Here is an 18,002-nt window from a genome sequence, read left to right on the forward strand (position 1 = left end):
AAGCATCAAATACCGGAACATGTCATTTAGATAATAGGAATTTCACAGATTGACAATACAAGTTAGAACGCTACATATAAAAAAAATAAATGAACTGGTACTATTGATAAACACGGAAACCTTGAACATGTTGAAACTATTGCACGAAACTAATAAAATTGAGAATGGAAATGGGGAATGTGCCAATGAGACAACAACCCGACCATAGAAAAAAAACAACAGCAGAAGGTCACCAACAGGTCTTCAATGTAGCGAAAAATTCCCGCACCCGGAGGCGTCCTTCAGCTGGCCCCTAAACAAATATATACTAGTTCAGTGATAACGAACGCCATACTAATTTCCAAATTGTACACAAGAAACTAAAATTAAAATAATACAAGACTAACAAAGGCCAGAGGCTCCTGACTTGGGACAGGCGCAAAAATGCGGCGGGGTTAAACATGTTTGTGAGATCTCACCCCCTATACCTCTAGCCAATGTAGAAAAGTAAACGCATAACAATACGCACATTAAAATTCAGTTCAAGAGAAGTCCGAGTCTGATTTCAGAAGATGTAACCAAATTATATCAGATATTCGATGTTTTCTTGTTTTCATCCTGCTCAACATGTTTCATTCTCAAACTATAAGCAATGAATGAAAAAGTTCGTCCATATGCTTGTTTGTGTTTCTTTGTTACATATATGACGTGGCTCTGTACTTATACATCCCGTCGTTGCGTTATTGTACTATGGTAAATTTGTGTATGCTTTTAATATTTTAATAGGCTTGGTCTATATGCCATTTTGTGCTTCTTTGTTACATATTTGTTTACGTTTTTAGTGATTAAGATTATAACACAATGTTGATTGCTGTATTTTTTACAGTTTTACCTCTTATGCCTAGTTGTTTTATTCACGCATCGTTGTCAATATAATGGAATTCGATGCTACTTTCATACAAGTGAGAGGTTTCCGCTATATCAATATCCTTTCAAGGTGAAATGCAAAGGTAGAATTTTTTATAAGGAAAAAGTTTAAATCGCAAGAATTTATGTTTAAATTTTCAAATTTAATTTTATACAATAATTCCAAACCTCGCTGGTACTAAAAATAAATATTGGTGTCTAAAAATGCGGGAAATACCGACCTTGTTTATCTTCCTTTATTTCCTTCTCGCTGTGACGTCATTTGAGTCTTTTGTTACAATGGTATCGAAATACTATTAGAACATAAACTTGTAAAAATCTTTAACAGGCTATGGTATTATGTGTTGATACAACTGTAATACTAGGTCAGGTAATAAGGGATTATGTTTGTTTACACTTCCGAAAGACCTACAAATACGAAAGATTTGGACACAAAAGATGAAGAGGCAACACTTAGTTAAACAAAGCATCCAGATTATGACCCCAAAAACTGATTTTGATCAATCTGTTATTGAAACAATGATTGCCTTGTCCATGAAATTCACATGAAAAACAGAAAAAGCCTGAAAGCAAATGTTATATCTTCTTTGTTTAATTATAACAAATTGGCGGCTACAGACGTCTGACCTTCATGGCAACCAGCCAAAGTAAAAGGAATACTAACACAAAGGTTCCTGGTTCGATTCCCGTTCTGGGATGAAAATTTCAGGGACTGATTATCGACACTTCCTTGACACCATTTGCGAGTATGGTCTTGAGGATACGATGATAGTCTGTCGGAGGGGACGATAAATGGCTGACCCGTGTTAAGAGAGAGCCAATTCTCTTGCACGTTAAAGACACCCTTGTAGATTTCGAAAAAGAGTAGGCTAATGCCGCTACAAGGCAGCACCAGCACCCTCAAGGTGGAAAGGGATTAATATAAGTAGCAAAACTTGTTTCCCAATGTACTATAATTAAATATATTTAAACTAAAAGGAATATACATGCATGGTATAGCATAGGAAAAGAAGATCAACATTTATAAAGAATGAATAAATATGATAAAAATACCGAACTTAAAAATAAATTCGAAAAAAGTCCATTAAACCAAACAAAGATTACACTATCCACTATCTACCAACGGACTGTCATAATCCTGACCTGCTTGTTCTAAAGTTCTCCTTGTATATTTATCAAAAAGAAATCAGACACAGCATGGCCAAATGTGTTCTGTTATATTCGCATACATTACTTTCCTTAATGGGTTTTTACAGTGCCTTATTGCGTATCCACTATGGATCAGGACCAGCCTTATTGCGTATCCGCTTATTCTGAGGACCAGCCTTATTGCGTATCTACTAAAGCTCAAAACCAGCCTTATTGCCTATCCGCTAATGATATGACCAGCCTTATTGTGTATCTACTAATGCACAGGACCAGCCTTATTCTGTATTCATTCATGCTCAGAACCAGCCTTACTGTGTTTACACTTATGCTCATTTCCAGCCTTATTGCCTATCCGCTAATGGTCAGTACCAGCCTCATGTTGTATCCACTAATGCACAGGACCAGCCTTATTGCGTATCCATAATGCTCAGGACCAGCCTTATTGTGTATCCATTCATGCTCAGGACCTGCCTTATTGTGTATCCATTCATCCTTATTGTGTATCCATTTATGCGTAGTACCAGTCTTATTGCATATCCATTTTTGCGTTGGACCAGCTTTATTGCTTATCCACTTATGCGTAGGACCAGCTTTATTGTGTATCCCCTAAGACTCAGGACCAGTCTTATTGCATATCCACTAAAGCTCAGGACAAGCCTTATTGCGTATCCACTAATGCTCAGAACCAGCATTATTGTGTGTCCGCTTAAGTTCAATACCAGCATTATTGTGTGTCCACTTACGTTCAATACCAGCATTATTGCGTATCCACTAATGCTCAGGACCAGGCCTTATTGTGTGTCCACTTATGTTCAGTACCAGCCTTATTGTGTAACTACTAATGCTCGAGACTAGTGTTATTGCCTATCCACTAAAGCTCACGACAAGCCTTATAATCTATCCACTAAAGCTCAGGACCAGCCTTATTGCGTATCCACTAATGCCCATGACCATCCTTATTATGGATCCACTAATGCTCAGGACCAGCCTTATTGCCTATCCGCTAATGCTCAAAACGAGCCTTATTGCATTTCCGCTTATGCTCAGGACCAGTCTTATTGCGTATCCACTATTGGTGATAGTTGAAATCATCCCATCGTACATTTTACGGACGCCATCACTAGTTGGTTGACCGTTATGGAATAACCGTTTCACAAATGATATCGGATATGTTCCTTACGTCGTAACTACAATCCCTTTTCCTTTCATGAATGTGATTATTATTGCCTATGAACTAAAGCTCAGGACAAGCCTCATTGCGTATCCACAAATGCTTAGGACCAGGCCTTACTGTGTGTCCACTTATGTTCAGTACCAGCCTTATTGTGTAACTACTAATGTTCAGGACTAGTATAATTGCCTATCCACTAAAGCTCAGGACAAGCCTTATTGCGTATCTACTAATGCTCAGGACCAGGCCTTATTTCATATCCGCTAATGCTCAGAACCAGTCTTATTGTGTATCCACTAATGTTCAGTACCAGCCTTATTGTGTAACAATAATGCTCAGGACTAGTGTTTTTGCCTATCCACTAAAGCTCACGACAAGCCTTATAGTCTATCCACTAAAGCTCAGGACCAGCCTTAATGCTCAGGACTAGTGTTATTGCCTATCCACTAAAGCTGACGACAAGCCTTATAATCTATCCACTAAAGCTCAGGACCAGCCTTATTGCTTATCCACTAATGCTCAGGACCATCCTTATTGCCTATTCGCAAATGCTCAGGACGAGCCTTATTATGGATCCACAAATGTTCAGGACCAGCCTTATTGCCTATCCACTAATGACCAGGATCAGCCTTATTGCCTATTAGCTAATGCTCAGGACCAGCCTTATTGCCTATCCGCTAATGCTCAGGACCAGCCTTATTACCTATCCGCTAATGCTCATGACGAGCCTTATTGTGAATCCACTAATGCTCAGGACCAGCTTTCTTGCAAATCCACTAATGCTCAGTACCAGCCTTATTGCATTTCCGCTAATGCTCAGGACCAGCCTCATTGCGTATCAACTATTGGTGAAGTTGAAATCATCCCATCGTACATTTTACGGACGCCATTACGAGTTGGTTGACCGTTATGGAATAACCGTTTTACAAATGATATCGGATATGTTCCTTACGTCGTAACTACAATCCCCTTCCCTTTCATGAATGTGACCTACCGAATTAGACTATTTACCGGATTTGTTATCACATAAGCAACACGACGGGTGCCACATGTGGAGCAGGATCTGCTTACTCTTCCGGAGCACCTAAGATCACCCCTATTTTTTGGTGGGGTTCGTGTTGTTTATTCTTTAGTTTTCTATGTTGTGTCATGTGTACTATTGTTTGTCTCTTTGTCTTTTTCGTTTTTAGCCATTGCGTTGTCAGTTTGTTTTAGATTTATGAGTTTGACTTTCCCTTTGGTATCTGTCGTCCCTCTTTTTCTACATTCTCCTAATACACTATCAATTGTTCTATGAGCCGAATTGTTTTGACACGTTCAATTGATATATGTTTTACTTTAATGACAATTAATGTGGTTTCAATTCAATAATTTTGTAAACGGTTCAGCGAATATGTTTTGTATTAGCGTTTGTTTTCCGTTGATCATATTTCTGTAAATGTGTCGTCAACCAATCCTAACCGTTTTGCTGAAGTTTTTTTCCCAAATTTAGAAGAATGTGCTCCTGAAATAAAGTCCATTGACCTCGCAAAAGAAAAAATAAAGAATACAGAAACAGGTAAAAGTTGACCCTTCAAAATATATGTATCAATTATTTCCGGCCAGATGATTACGAATTTGCAAACAAATCTTTGAGTATTGAATCGGACACACATATTTTTCCTTTTGACTGCCAATCAAAGTTAAAGAAATAGTTGATCTGTTTTAGAAATCCGAATACGTCAATGAAACTTCTATTTCACTAATGCAAGGCACAGTGAAACAACTCAGGCTGAGTATGAACAAACAAAACTTATTAGTACGACCAACCATTGTAGCGATCTTATTAATTTTCTGCATAAATGAATCGAAATCGATATCAGTAAGTCAAATGTTAGTTACTTTTTTTATTCTTCAAAATGTTTTCTCCGTTTAAAAGATCATCATAAAAGAAGGGTGAACAAGTGAAGAAATGGTCCCAAAGGATTGCATATTAATATAGATTAAAAGGAATTTAAGACATGCATCAATGCAATGACCATCCAGTGACACATTAACCTATGATTTAAATGTAGTATGCACATCTCAGAATTAAATTACAACAAAATGTTATTATTAAAGATTTTCATGAAAGACTATATCAGTAAAGACACCCATGACCATGTTAATCTAAAGAATGATTAAAGTGCGAAAGGACTGATTTATCCAAATTGTAAGTAGTAGAACTAATTTAATTTGATTTCGCTAGAATATAAAAGATATCAAGAATAAAGACTTGCAATGATCTTATCTTATAAATTTTAAGATAAAATAAACGTTTTGTAGTTAATTAGTAGGCGACAAAAATACACGTTGTTTTCCGATTGTGGTAATTATAAAAAAAAAGTTTGCCAAAACAATTTACATGTGTGTATCACGAACGTTATATCCGTATTCGACACGGTAATAATTATATGCATAATTATAATATATAGATAATGTTCTGTTTATAATCAATTTTTATTTATTCATTTGTTCATTCATTTTGTATGAAGATTTAAATTAAAATAATACTACAATTTCAATGGGCAATTTATTTTATCACATCGCCGTTGTCTTTACATTTGTCCAGATAAAACTATTTAAGGCGATGATAAAAATAAACGTGTCGATTTAAACAGTTTTAAGAAAGAAGACCCTTTTCACAAATGATTTTTGTATAAGCGTCAATCAGTTAATATGAAGTACGCACTTAGCAGGACAATTATTGTACTTGTTATTAAATCGTCAGACAACAAAGCATACATTTATTTAACCCTATATGTAGATAAAAGTGATAGGTTGCCTTGAGGTGAACAGACAGTGTGTTGAGGTCATCCCTTTCCTGTAGTTAAAAACGTGTGAAACAGTATACATTAATACTAGAACATGGCGATGAAATTTGATGGAAAGAGAGCTCTTGTTACCGGTGCTGGGAAAGGTAAGTGTATTTTGAACTTTATTGATGATGCTATAAATCGGAAATAAAACGTATAAAGTAATACAATGTAATAATTATATACAGGTTTCTCCTAACAAAAACATTTGCTGTATCTTTTATTTAGTTCCGCTGCTGTTTTTGTGTATTTTAATATATATTTGGGATGGGTAGCAAGTTAAGTCATCGTTATTTTTTTTAATAATGAACAACACTCACATGACAGTATAAACTTAAAGCTCTTCCCTGCCATGCTAAACAAACAGCCTGATTTATGAACAGAACAACAAAAGAAACATATATTTATATATATACAAAACAAACAACAATCACTAAATTTCACACTCCTGACTTGCAATGGACAAAGACAATGTGCCGGAGATAATCATGCTTGCGACTGTTTAATTTTCAACTGATAAACTAATCGTGTTTTCCGGTCAAAAGTATCAATCCGGCAAATGATATAGTTTTAAAGACGCCATAAACAGTTTGGTAATGTGATGACCTTCTTCAATGCCAAAATATAAGTATCAATAGTATACTGTAAAGCAACTAATATTCGAGAGCAATTTATTTTCGAGTGTTTCGCGAGTATAAAAATAACCCGAATATAAATTGTCGCGATGATGGAAAATTATAAACTAACTTAATGTAACTATATCCATCTATATTTATTCAATAAGACTGAGGACAGGTTAAGTCCGAAAATAGAATCAAAGAAATAAGGAATGACGAAATTATAATTATTTTACTCAAAGTATTGAACCAAATCTATGATCTATAACTTTACCACTCGGTCAAATTAATGTAAAGAACTGAACAAATTCTAGGATCTAAAATTACCATGTGTTTTATCATTAGTTAACAGGACACATGATTTTTGAGTTGCTATGATAAATTTTTTATCCACAAATTTGAAATTTGATGTTTTGAAATTATTACCACTTCAGTAAGAACTTACAAATAGATATGATATATTCTACTGCGATATAAATTATAGGATTTGGTCGAGCTATTGTGAAAAAGTTAGCAGAATGTGGAGCAGAAACATTTGCACTTAGTAGAACACAGGCTGATTTAGATAGTTTAAAATCGGAGGTAATTAGATAGATAAAAGACAGGTTATTAGAAATAGAATCAGAGTTAACTTAATATCAGTAGATAACGTATATGAATAAATTTTCTTAACTTGTTTGTTTTTATACTTAAAAAACAGAATTTTCCTAATACCCCAAACGACAAAAAAACATCCAAAATATTTCGAAAAGTTGTATTAATCAGTCGTTTGGAAATACAGAAATTAGAAGAAAACCAGCCCATCTAATAAATCGTCTTGTACATCTTATAAACAAAACGGATCAATTCTATTAAATAAGAATATCTATCGGAAATCAGTGTTATTTCATAGCAATCAATATACGAACAATCTCTTGCGTTTATTTGGTCTGTATTCCTTTCATGTAATATCGTCATTTTTGTTTTATTTTTTAACGATGCCATACAAGCGGGAAGTTTGGCTAGCCATACAATCAGGTTCGAGCCACCATCCAATCTCAAACTGTCCTGTACCAAGTCAAGAATATGGTAGTTTTTATCAAACAGTCCGTTCCTATGCAGGTTGGAGTTTACTTTTGTTGTAGCTTAGAGTTTCTATAATTCCGTTGGTTATCTCTCATAGTCAAGGTGTTTTCATCAGTTTTGGATGTATTGTGGTTTGCTTAATCATGAATTTTGACTATTTAACAGCGGTATACTAATGATATCTTTATTTAGGTACAAAACATCAACGTATTAACACATAGGTCCGAAAGACTGGAATAAAACCAGACAGGAACCTAATTAGATTGGACACATAAACCTTATGGTTAATACTACTGCTGTTCATTGTTTTAGGTACCAGACATCAAAGTTATCAACGTAGACCTACTAGATTGGGATAAAACCAGAGAGGAAGTCAGTAAAATCGGACACATAGACTTACTGGTCAACAATGCTGGTGTATCTGGGAAGTCATCATTCATCGATACTCCAAAAGAAAACATTGACATGTAAGATATTGAACTAAAGTTCACATACTATTATAGATGCTAGTTTTATTCTAGTATTTCAAAGCACTTTTTAAAATACGATGACGACTCAAGGTTGAGGAAATTAACGGTTTAAAGTTTTGGAATCGAAACACTGTTATTATAACATGAATAAGATGACATGAATGACGTAGTTCGTTTCTGTGTGTTGCTTTGTCGTCTGCTTTTTAATTTTGCTTTGATGTTTCTGTTGTTACGTTGTTTTCTTCTTAAAGTTTGATGTGTTTCCCTCAATTGTAATTTGTAACCCGGATTTGTTTTCTCTCAGTCGATTTATGACTTGTCGATGGAAAGATGAATTAGCTTGAATAGTTCTTATGGTGGCGAGTTACCCCATGTATCGTACTATATGCCTAGTATAAACTAAATCCCATTGAAATTTTATAATTATCCGATCCTACTTTTCTAATTTTGATTACAGGATATTTGACGTCAACTTTAAAGGAACTTTCAACGTGTCTCAGGTAAATTTAACAGAGAACAATTAAGATCCATATTTGCCATAAAATGAAAATTTCTCTAATTGCTGAATATATTATCTATTCTTTCGTACGTTTTAGATTTAACCTTAATTTGAGAAAATTCTAAAATTTCAAAAAAAGCTCGTTTATTTTATATGACTTTCCACATGCTTCAGCAGTGTCAATGGTTTGAATGATACATTTATCAAAAAAAAGTAAAATCACAAAAATAATGAACTCAGAGGAAAATCAATTCGGAAAGTCCATAATCACATGGCAAAATCAAATGTCAAAACACATAAAAAACGGAAGGACAAGAACTGTCATATTCCTGACTTGGTACAGGCATTTTCAAATGTAGAAAATGGTGGATTAAACCTGGTTGTATAGTACTAACCCTCTCACTTTGATGAAAGCCTCATCACATTTCGTTATATTTACAATAATGCGTTAACTAAACAGACACAATAAATAAAATAGTCAAAATATGGGTACAGCAGTCATCATCGTGTAACAATTTTAAAAGGAACAATTTAACAGAACACAAAAACATTTATTTACAAACACATTCATTGATTCGCGTGTCTGACGTCAGAAAATTATATACGTCACATATATTTGTCGTTCAATGTACATACAAACAATTTTAATTTCAAATAGACAATGTTAGCATACAGGGTTAAAAAATTAAAAGTAGAAGGAATAAATTTCAGAAATAGACCGAGATTCAAAATAGTCCAAAAGTTATATATATCAATTTAGTTTTGTAATTGATATCAAAATATTTTGTTTAATTTAAAATTTGCCTGGTGGGGTTTATAAATATAGGAAAAATGTGATATGAGTGCCAATGAGACAGCTCTCCGTCCAATTAACAAATGATTAAGGTAAATTATTATAGGTACGGCCTTCAACAAGGAACTTTGGCTCACAACGAACAGCAAGCTAAAAAGGACCCAACAATTACTTGTGTAAAACCATTCAAACGGGAAAACCAGCGGTCAAATTATAATCTATATAAATACGAAAAATCAAGAAACACTTATAAACCACATAAACAGACGACAACCACTAAGCGTCAGATTCCTGACTTAGGACAGGTGCAAACAATTGCAGCGAGATTAAACGTTTTGATGGTACCAAATCTTCTTCCTTTTCTGAAACAATAGTATAACCTCACAACATAGAAAGACACACTATAAAATAACAATTGGAATGACCCAAAAAACGTAGTAGATAAAGGCAACAGTAGAATACCACTGTAAAAACAAATCCGGGCTACAAACTAAAACAAAGAGAAACACATCAAATATAAGAGGAGAACAACGACACATCGGAAACACAACACTAAAATGTAACACACACAGAAACAAACAAAAATATAACAATGGCCATTTTTCTGACTTGGTAGAGGACTTTTTAATGAAAAGAAACTGGTGGGTTGAACCTGGTTTTGTGGCTAGCAGAACTGCCCGCTTTTATGGCAATAATGACATTACATGACGGGACTACAATACATATAAATGGGAGAACATCTAGGACAGAGAAACACACAAATAATAGCTATCAAATGGTACCAGGTGTATAATTTAATACGGCAGAAGTGCGTTTCGTCTACACAAGACTACTCAGTGACGCTCAGATCAAACAAGTTCGAAAGCCAAAACAAGAACAAAGTTGAAGATCATAGAAACAAAAGTTCCACAAGTACCACAAAATTAGTCTGTTTTGTTAAAGTCCTGTCGGTTGTTACAAAAGTAACTTAATAGTTTATCTACTTCTTTCAAAAAAAAGTTATACTGGAAAGTCAATTATTCAAAGCCTGATGTTTTAAGATTTTGTAAAAGACAAGCACTGGACTTACAACGGCGATTAATATGATTAGTTTGTTAAACAGAAAGCATTTATGTAACTGATAAGATTTGTTACCTCATGACTGATGGTTTACAAATATAGAGTATGTTAATGATTTGTGCAACTAGTTAAAATATGTAAAATGTAATCAGTTTGTCATCATGGAAGTTTTCATACCACTTTTTGTTACCAATAAAAATTACGAAGACATCACGAAGTTGAATTTACACAGATTTTAAAATTTAATGTTTGAAAGCAGACGATCTATTTTTAGATGGAATATTATGATCATTGTAGGTTATTGCTAAGAAAATGATAGACAGTGGAAAAGGTGGAAGTATAGTTAACTTGTCCAGTATCATGTCTGAAAAGGCAATAGCTGACGGATGTGTCTATTCTACAACAAAATCAGCTATTGATATGTTAACTAAATGTATGGCATTAGAACTAGGACCTCATAATGTAGGTAACACAATCAGCTGTTGATATGTTAACTAAATGTATGGCATTAGAACTAGGACCTCATAATGAAGTTAACAAAATCATCTATAGTTATGTTAACTAAATGTATGTCATTAGAACTAGGACCTCATAATGTAAGTAACAAAATCAGCTATTGTTATGTTAACTAAATATATGGCATTAGAACTAGGACCTCATAATGTAGATAACACAATCAGCTGTTGATATGTTAACTAAATGTATGGCATTAGAACTAGGACCTTATAATGAAGTTAACAAAATCATCTATAGTTATGTTAACTAAATGTATGTCATTAGAACTAGGACCTCATAATGTAAGTAACAAAATCAGCTATTGTTATGTTAACTAAATGTATGGCATTAGAACTAGGACCTCATAATGAAGTTAACAAAATCATCTATAGTTATGTTAACTAAATGTATGTCATTAGAACTAGGACCTCATAATGTAAGTAACAAAATCAGCTATTGTTATGTTAACTAAATGTATGGCATTAGAACTAGGACCTCATAATGTAGGTAACACAATCAGCTGTTGATATGTTAACTAAATGTATGGCATTAGAACTAGGACCTCATAATGAAGTTAACAAAATCATCTATAGTTATGTTAACTAAATGTATGTCATTAGAACTAGGACCTCATAATGTAAGTAACAAAATCAGCTATTGTTATGTTAACTAAATGTATGGCATTAGAACTAGGACCTCATAATGAAGTTAACAAAATCATCTATAGTTATGTTAACTAAATGTATGTCATTAGAACTAGGACCTCATAATGTAAGTAACAAAATCAGCTATTGTTATGTTAACTAAATGTATGTCATTAGAACTAGGACCTCATAATGTAAGTAACAAATCACCTATTGTTATGTTAACTAAATGTATGGCATTAGAACTAGGACCTCATAATGTAAGTAACAAAATCAGCTATTGATATGTTAACTAAATGTATGTCATTAGAACTAGGACCTCATAATGTAGGTAACAAAATCATCTATAGTTATGTTAACTAAATGTATGTCATTAGAACTAGGACCTCATAATGTAAGTAACAAATCACCTATTGTTATGTTAACTAAATGTATGGCATTAGAACTAGGACCTCATAATGTAAGTAACAAAATCAGCTATTGATATGTTAACTAAATGTATGTCATTAGAACTAGGACCTCATAATGTAGGTAACAAAATCATCTATAGTTATGTTAACTAAATGTATGTCATTAGAACTAGGACCTCATAATGTAAGCAACACAATCAGCTATTGTTATGTTAACTAAATGTATGGCATTAGAACTAGGACCTCATAATGTAAGTAACAAAATCATCTATAGTTATGTTAACTAAATGTATGTCATTAGAACTAGGACCTCATAATGTAAGCAACACAATCAGCTATTGTTATGTTAACTAAATGTATGTCATTAGAACTAGGACCTCATAATGTAAGCAACACAATCAGCTATTGTTATGTTAACTAAATGTATGGCATTAGAACTAGGACCTCATAATGTTGGTAACAAAATCAGCTATTGTTATGTTAACTAAATGTATGGCATTAGAACTAGGACCTCATAATGTTGGTAACAAAATCAGCTATTGATATGTTAACTAAATGTATGGCATTAGAACTAGGACCTCATAATGTTGGTAACAAAATCAGCTATTGATATGTTAACTAAATGTATGGCATTAGAACTAGGACCTCATAATGTTGGTAACAAAATCAGCTGTTGATATGTTAACTAAATGTATGGCATTAGAACTAGGACCCCATAATGTTGGTAACAAAATCAGCTATTGATATGTTAACTAAATGTATGGCATTAGAACTAGGACCTCATAATGTTGGTAACAAAATCAGCTGTTGATATGTTAACTAAATGTATGGCATTAGAACTAGGACCCCATAATGTTGGTAACAAAATCAGCTGTTGATATGTTAACTAAATGTATGGCATTAGAACTAGGACCCCATAATGTAGGTAACTCAATCAGCTATTGATATGTTAACTAAATGTATGGCATTAGAACTAGGACCCCATAATGTAGGTAACTCAATCAGCTATTGATATGTTAACTAAATGTATGGCATTAGAACTAGGACCCCATAATGTAGGTAACAAAATCAGCTGTTGATATGTTAACTAAATGTATGGCATTAGAACTAGGACCTCATAATGTTGGTAACAAAATCAGCTGTTGATATGTTAACTAAATGTATGGCATTAGAACTAGGACCCCATAATGTAGGTAACTCAATCAGCTATTGATATGTTAACTAAATGTATGGCATTAGAACTAGGACCTCATAATGTAGGTAACAAAATCAGCTATTGTTATGTTAACTAAATGTATGGCATTAGAACTAGGACCCAATAATGTAGGTAACTCAATCAGCTGTTGATATGTTAACTAAATGTATGGCATTAGAACTAGGACCTCATAATGTTGGTAACAAAATCAGCTGTTGATATGTTAACTAAATGTATGGCATTAGAACTAGGACCCCATAATGTAGGTAACTCAATCAGCTATTGATATGTTAACTAAATGTATGGCATTAGAACTAGGACCTCATAATGTAGGTAACAAAATCAGCTATTGTTATGTTAACTAAATGTATGGCATTAGAACTAGGACCCCATAATGTAGGTAACTCAATCAGCTGTTGATATGTTAACTAAATGTATGGCATTAGAACTAGGACCTCATAATGTTGGTAACAAAATCAGCTGTTGATATGTTAACTAAATGTATGGCATTAGAACTAGGACCCCATAATGTAGGTAACTCAATCAGCTATTGATATGTTAACTAAGTGTATGGCATTAGAACTAGGACCTCATAATGTAGGTAACAAAATCAGCTATTGTTATGTTAACTAAATGTATGGCATTAGAACTAGGACCCCATAATGTAGGTAACTCAATCAGCTGTTGATATGTTAACTAAATGTATGGCATTAGAACTAGGACCTCATAATGTTGATATAGCTCATTTATACTGATGAATTAGTCATTAAAGAAAAGGGTATTAATCGTTCTGCTCACGCATGGACTTTGTTTGATTTGTTTATCTGAAACATCTGAGTTCAATCGGATTTTGATGAAGAAATGTGTTGCATAATCTTGAGTCTGGAAAGTAGTGTGTTTAAAATGTTATTCCTATTTCCTTTTGGTCATGGTGTTATCAGTGTTTTGTTTGTGAAATATTGTTGATCGTCTATTTTCCTTTTGTTCAAATCTGTGTATAATGTTGGGTGGAATAAAAATCGTCTAAAATGCTTTGGTTCATGGTGTTATCTGTGTAGTTATGAGTGAAATATTGTTTCCTCTTATTTCCTATTGAGTATAGTCTTATCTGGGTTGTTTTTTTTAATTTAAAAAAGAATGTATATTACATAAGCTGTATGGCTTTGGAATACTAGTAAAGTATTATTATTATCATTATTCTTTGACTCACAATTTTATATTGTCACTTGGTGTGAGTCTTGTGTAGAAAAATCGGGCGTCTTGCGTCTTTGATAATAAGCCTGGTACCTTTGATACTATTAACACCACTGGTTGGATGCCACTGCTGTTTCGTCCCCTAGGGTATCACCAGCCTCGTAGTCAGCACTTCGATGTTGACATGGATATCAAATATATATAAAAAAAGAAGATGTGGTATGATTGCCAATGAGACAACTCTCCACAATTGACTAAAATAACACAGAAATTATTAACTATAGGTAACCTTACGGCTTTATACAATGAGCAATGCCCATACCGCATAGTCAGCTATAAAATGCCCCGATATTACAATGTAAAACATTTCAAACGAGAAAACTAACGGCTTATTGATGTCCTAATCTTGGACAGTGGTATAACAGTATATAATAAAAACGAACTATACAAATTAATTGAAAAAAGGCTTAACTCATCAGATGGACAAAAGTACAAATGGACGTGGCCGGGTATTGAACATCTCAACAACAACAAAAAAAACTCTAGGTACAGAATTGAGAATACTCGCCGTTAACTAACAGCTAGCTATGGTCATTTTTACACCTTTGGTGTTAGATAGGTCAAATATCTTAATAATCGTTTTTATAAATTTCCTTTTTACAAAAGTATGAATTTTTCGAAATTCTAAGGATTTTCTTATCCCAGGCATTATTTACCTTAGCTGTAATTGGCACAACGTTTTTGAATTTTTGGTCCTCAATGCTCTTCAACTTTGTACTTATTTTGATCTGAGCGTAACTGATGAGTCTTGTGTAGACGAAACACGCGTCTGGCGTATCAAATTATAAGCCTGGTACCTTTGATAACGATTGCTAACGTCTCTCCTTTCAAATAACAAAATGTATTCATATAAAATATTATGTATATTGCCTGACTCTGTTTTCAGCCACTGGAACAAATACTTGTTTTTTTAAATAAGCAAGTTATTAATTTTAGTAAGCGACAAATAAAGGCAACAGTAGTATACAGCTGTTCAAACTCATAAATCCATGGACAAAGAACAAAATCGGGATAACAAACTAAAACTGAGGGAAACGCATTAAATATATGGAGAACAACGACACAACACTACAATGTAACACACACAGAAACGGATTAAGCATCAGACAAAATCCCACGAGAATAACAAATATAACATCAAAACCAAATGCATGAATTTGGGATAGACAAGTACCGTGACACGTCTTATCGCAATGTGAATTTACACTCAAAAATAAGAGAAAAGTCTTAAAGTTCTTGCATATTTAAATTGTTTTGTTATGATATACTGTTTTGTTTGTTTCTTAAGATAAGAGTGAATTCAGTTAATCCTACTGTGGTGTGGACGGATTTGACGCTGAAATACAAAGACGAATTAATGCCACTGCTTGCATTGACACCAATGGGAAGATTCCCAGGTAAAAATAAATACGATCAATCCCACTATGGTGTAGACGAAACGTACAAGACGACAAGATATGTCATTCAGTTTCTAGTAAATATTTATCATAAAAGAAATCATCTGGAGACGCAGTTATGCTTTGTAGAAACACTGTCATATGTTTCGACGGCAGCACCATTGTATTGCTTTCATCAATAATCACAATCCAAAAAGCGAAGAAGGCCATCAATGGCTCTAGCATGGCAAAACTAATTAAAAAATGAAACAATTTATCCGAAAATAAACCGGCCATATTAACTTTAAAAAAAGAAGAAACAAAAACGGGAACCAAATGCAACATTTAAGTTGCTGAATTCTAAATGGACCGATATTAAGAATGGTCAAGGGTTTAACAATAATAAACTTATCCTAACTTAACTTAAACTTACATCGGACAATGATGTAACATCAGGACAAAGAACAAAAATAAAGAACCGATTTATAAATCAACTACACCGAATATAAAAATTATATTTCCAAGATTGAATTACCAATAGATTCACACACAAAGACATAAGTGTAACAATATCATAACCCGTCAAAAACGCATTATGTACCAAATATATTGTACCTAAGATCAAACCACTGTCTTTTTGTCCACTTTTTCTGTATTAATGTCGTGTTTAATAACTTTTTTTCAGAGATAGAAGACGTAGTTAATGCCGTAGTGTTTTTACTGAGTGACCAGAGTGGAATGATTTCTGGTGAATGTCTCCGACTTGATGGCGGATTAGGTGTACATTGACTACTGATTACATGAATGTCTCCGAGTTGATTATGCTGATGGAGGATGAGGTGTACATTGACTACTGATCACGTGTATTCACGTATCAAATTAATGCTTCAAATTAACATGTCACATACATAGATCCTGTAATGCTAAATCTTAATCACAAATAAAATTAATTGAAATCCAGTTATTCTGTAATGAAAAAATATATAAATAGATACATATATCGGTTTCAATTCTGTTAAGATATACAATTAAATTTTCTATAGGAACTCCCTTTGCGACTAAAACTGTGACACTTTTACTATGAAGTGTCATGAAAAATAATATACCAGAACGGAAAGTTTATAAGGCACTACTATTTTATTCAAGGTTCAAAGTATAGGGCTGTGTGGCATTTTTTCAACATGTATGTGCCCTAAACCTCTTAGAGTTTAAACTTACACTAAAATTCTGCACTACTCTTACCTCTATTTTTGGACCTCCCAAGAATGCAAATTTAGGCGCTGCCATGTTTTTCTATACTGGTTACATTCCAAAGTGATGTCTCTATAGATGAAACACATAGATTATAAATAAGAACCAGTACGTTAATAAATTAACATATCAATGAATGTTATATATCTCCCCAAAAGTGGTTTTAGAAACACCTGTCTTTACAAAGTGCAACCCATAGTCTTATTACTTATAATAAAAAAAAAGCATGTTGAAAAAATTAAAGACGAGTTGTGCAATATGCTTCACATGTCCATCACAAAAGCTTTCTTAAGTTTGTTTTGAAAGTCAAAAGGCTCTGTACCTATACATCCTGTCATTGTGTTATTATACTAAGGTAAATTTGTGTATTCTTGCCTTTAATATTTGCTGATAAGTTTGGTCTATATGTCATTTTGTGCTTCTTTGTTACATTTGTTTATTGATTTAGTGGTTAAGATTATAACACAATGTTGATTGCTGTATTTTTGACATTTTTACCTCCTATGTCTGTTTGTTTTGTTCACGCATCGTTGTCAATATAATGGAATTTGATGCTACTATCAAACAATTGAGAGGGTTTCGTAATAGCAATATGCTTTACAGATGAAATGCAAAGGTAAAAATATTTTATGAGGAAAAGGTGTAAATCGCAAGAATTTATGTTTAAAATATTAAAATTTATTTTCATTCTCCATTTACGGGTATTATGGTTTCTGGTCTGTGCGTCCGTTCATCCTTTCGTTCGTCCGTTTGTTCATTCGTTCGTCTGTCCCGCTTCAGGTAAGAGTTTTTATCCCATTTTCACGGTCTACTG

At 33.5% G+C, this 18,002-nt stretch overlaps 1 protein-coding gene across 4 annotated transcripts; it reads left to right on the forward strand.

Moving 5' to 3' along the window:
* Positions 1-5,316: 5,316 nt before the first annotated feature.
* Positions 5,317-16,897, forward strand: LOC139487510 (L-xylulose reductase-like). Of its 4 annotated transcripts, none has more exons than XM_071272366.1 (9): positions 5,317-5,417; positions 6,012-6,164; positions 7,162-7,259; positions 8,055-8,209; positions 8,670-8,712; positions 10,861-11,025; positions 15,850-15,958; positions 16,623-16,715; positions 16,777-16,897. In XM_071272366.1, exons 2-9 carry the CDS (start codon positions 6,113-6,115, stop codon positions 16,785-16,787), a joined length of 726 nt encoding a protein of 241 aa, XP_071128467.1. In that variant the 5' UTR covers positions 5,317-5,417; positions 6,012-6,112; the 3' UTR covers positions 16,788-16,897. The 4 variants fall into 4 exon arrangements, with proteins under 4 accessions (XP_071128467.1, XP_071128465.1, XP_071128468.1 ...); XM_071272367.1 differs by lacking the exon at positions 5,317-5,417 and adding an exon at positions 5,626-5,647; XM_071272364.1 differs by having other exon boundaries at positions 16,623-16,897.
* The last annotated feature ends 1,105 nt before the right edge of the window (positions 16,898-18,002 follow it).

This window comes from Mytilus edulis, chromosome 9, assembly GCF_963676685.1.
Source record: "Mytilus edulis chromosome 9, xbMytEdul2.2, whole genome shotgun sequence".
Classification (NCBI taxonomy): domain Eukaryota; kingdom Metazoa; phylum Mollusca; class Bivalvia; order Mytilida; family Mytilidae; genus Mytilus; species Mytilus edulis.

Bases quoted from the DNA above. Each gene is read 5' to 3' on its own strand.
- LOC139487510 (XM_071272364.1), top strand. From the start codon at position 6,113: ATGGCGATGAAATTTGATGGAAAGAGAGCTCTTGTTACCGGTGCTGGG. The intron at 7,260-8,054 runs GTAATTAGATAG...TCATTGTTTTAG, and splicing joins TAGATAGTTTAAAATCGGAG to GTACCAGACATCAAAGTTAT. The intron at 8,713-10,860 runs GTAAATTTAACA...TGATCATTGTAG, and splicing joins GAACTTTCAACGTGTCTCAG to GTTATTGCTAAGAAAATGAT.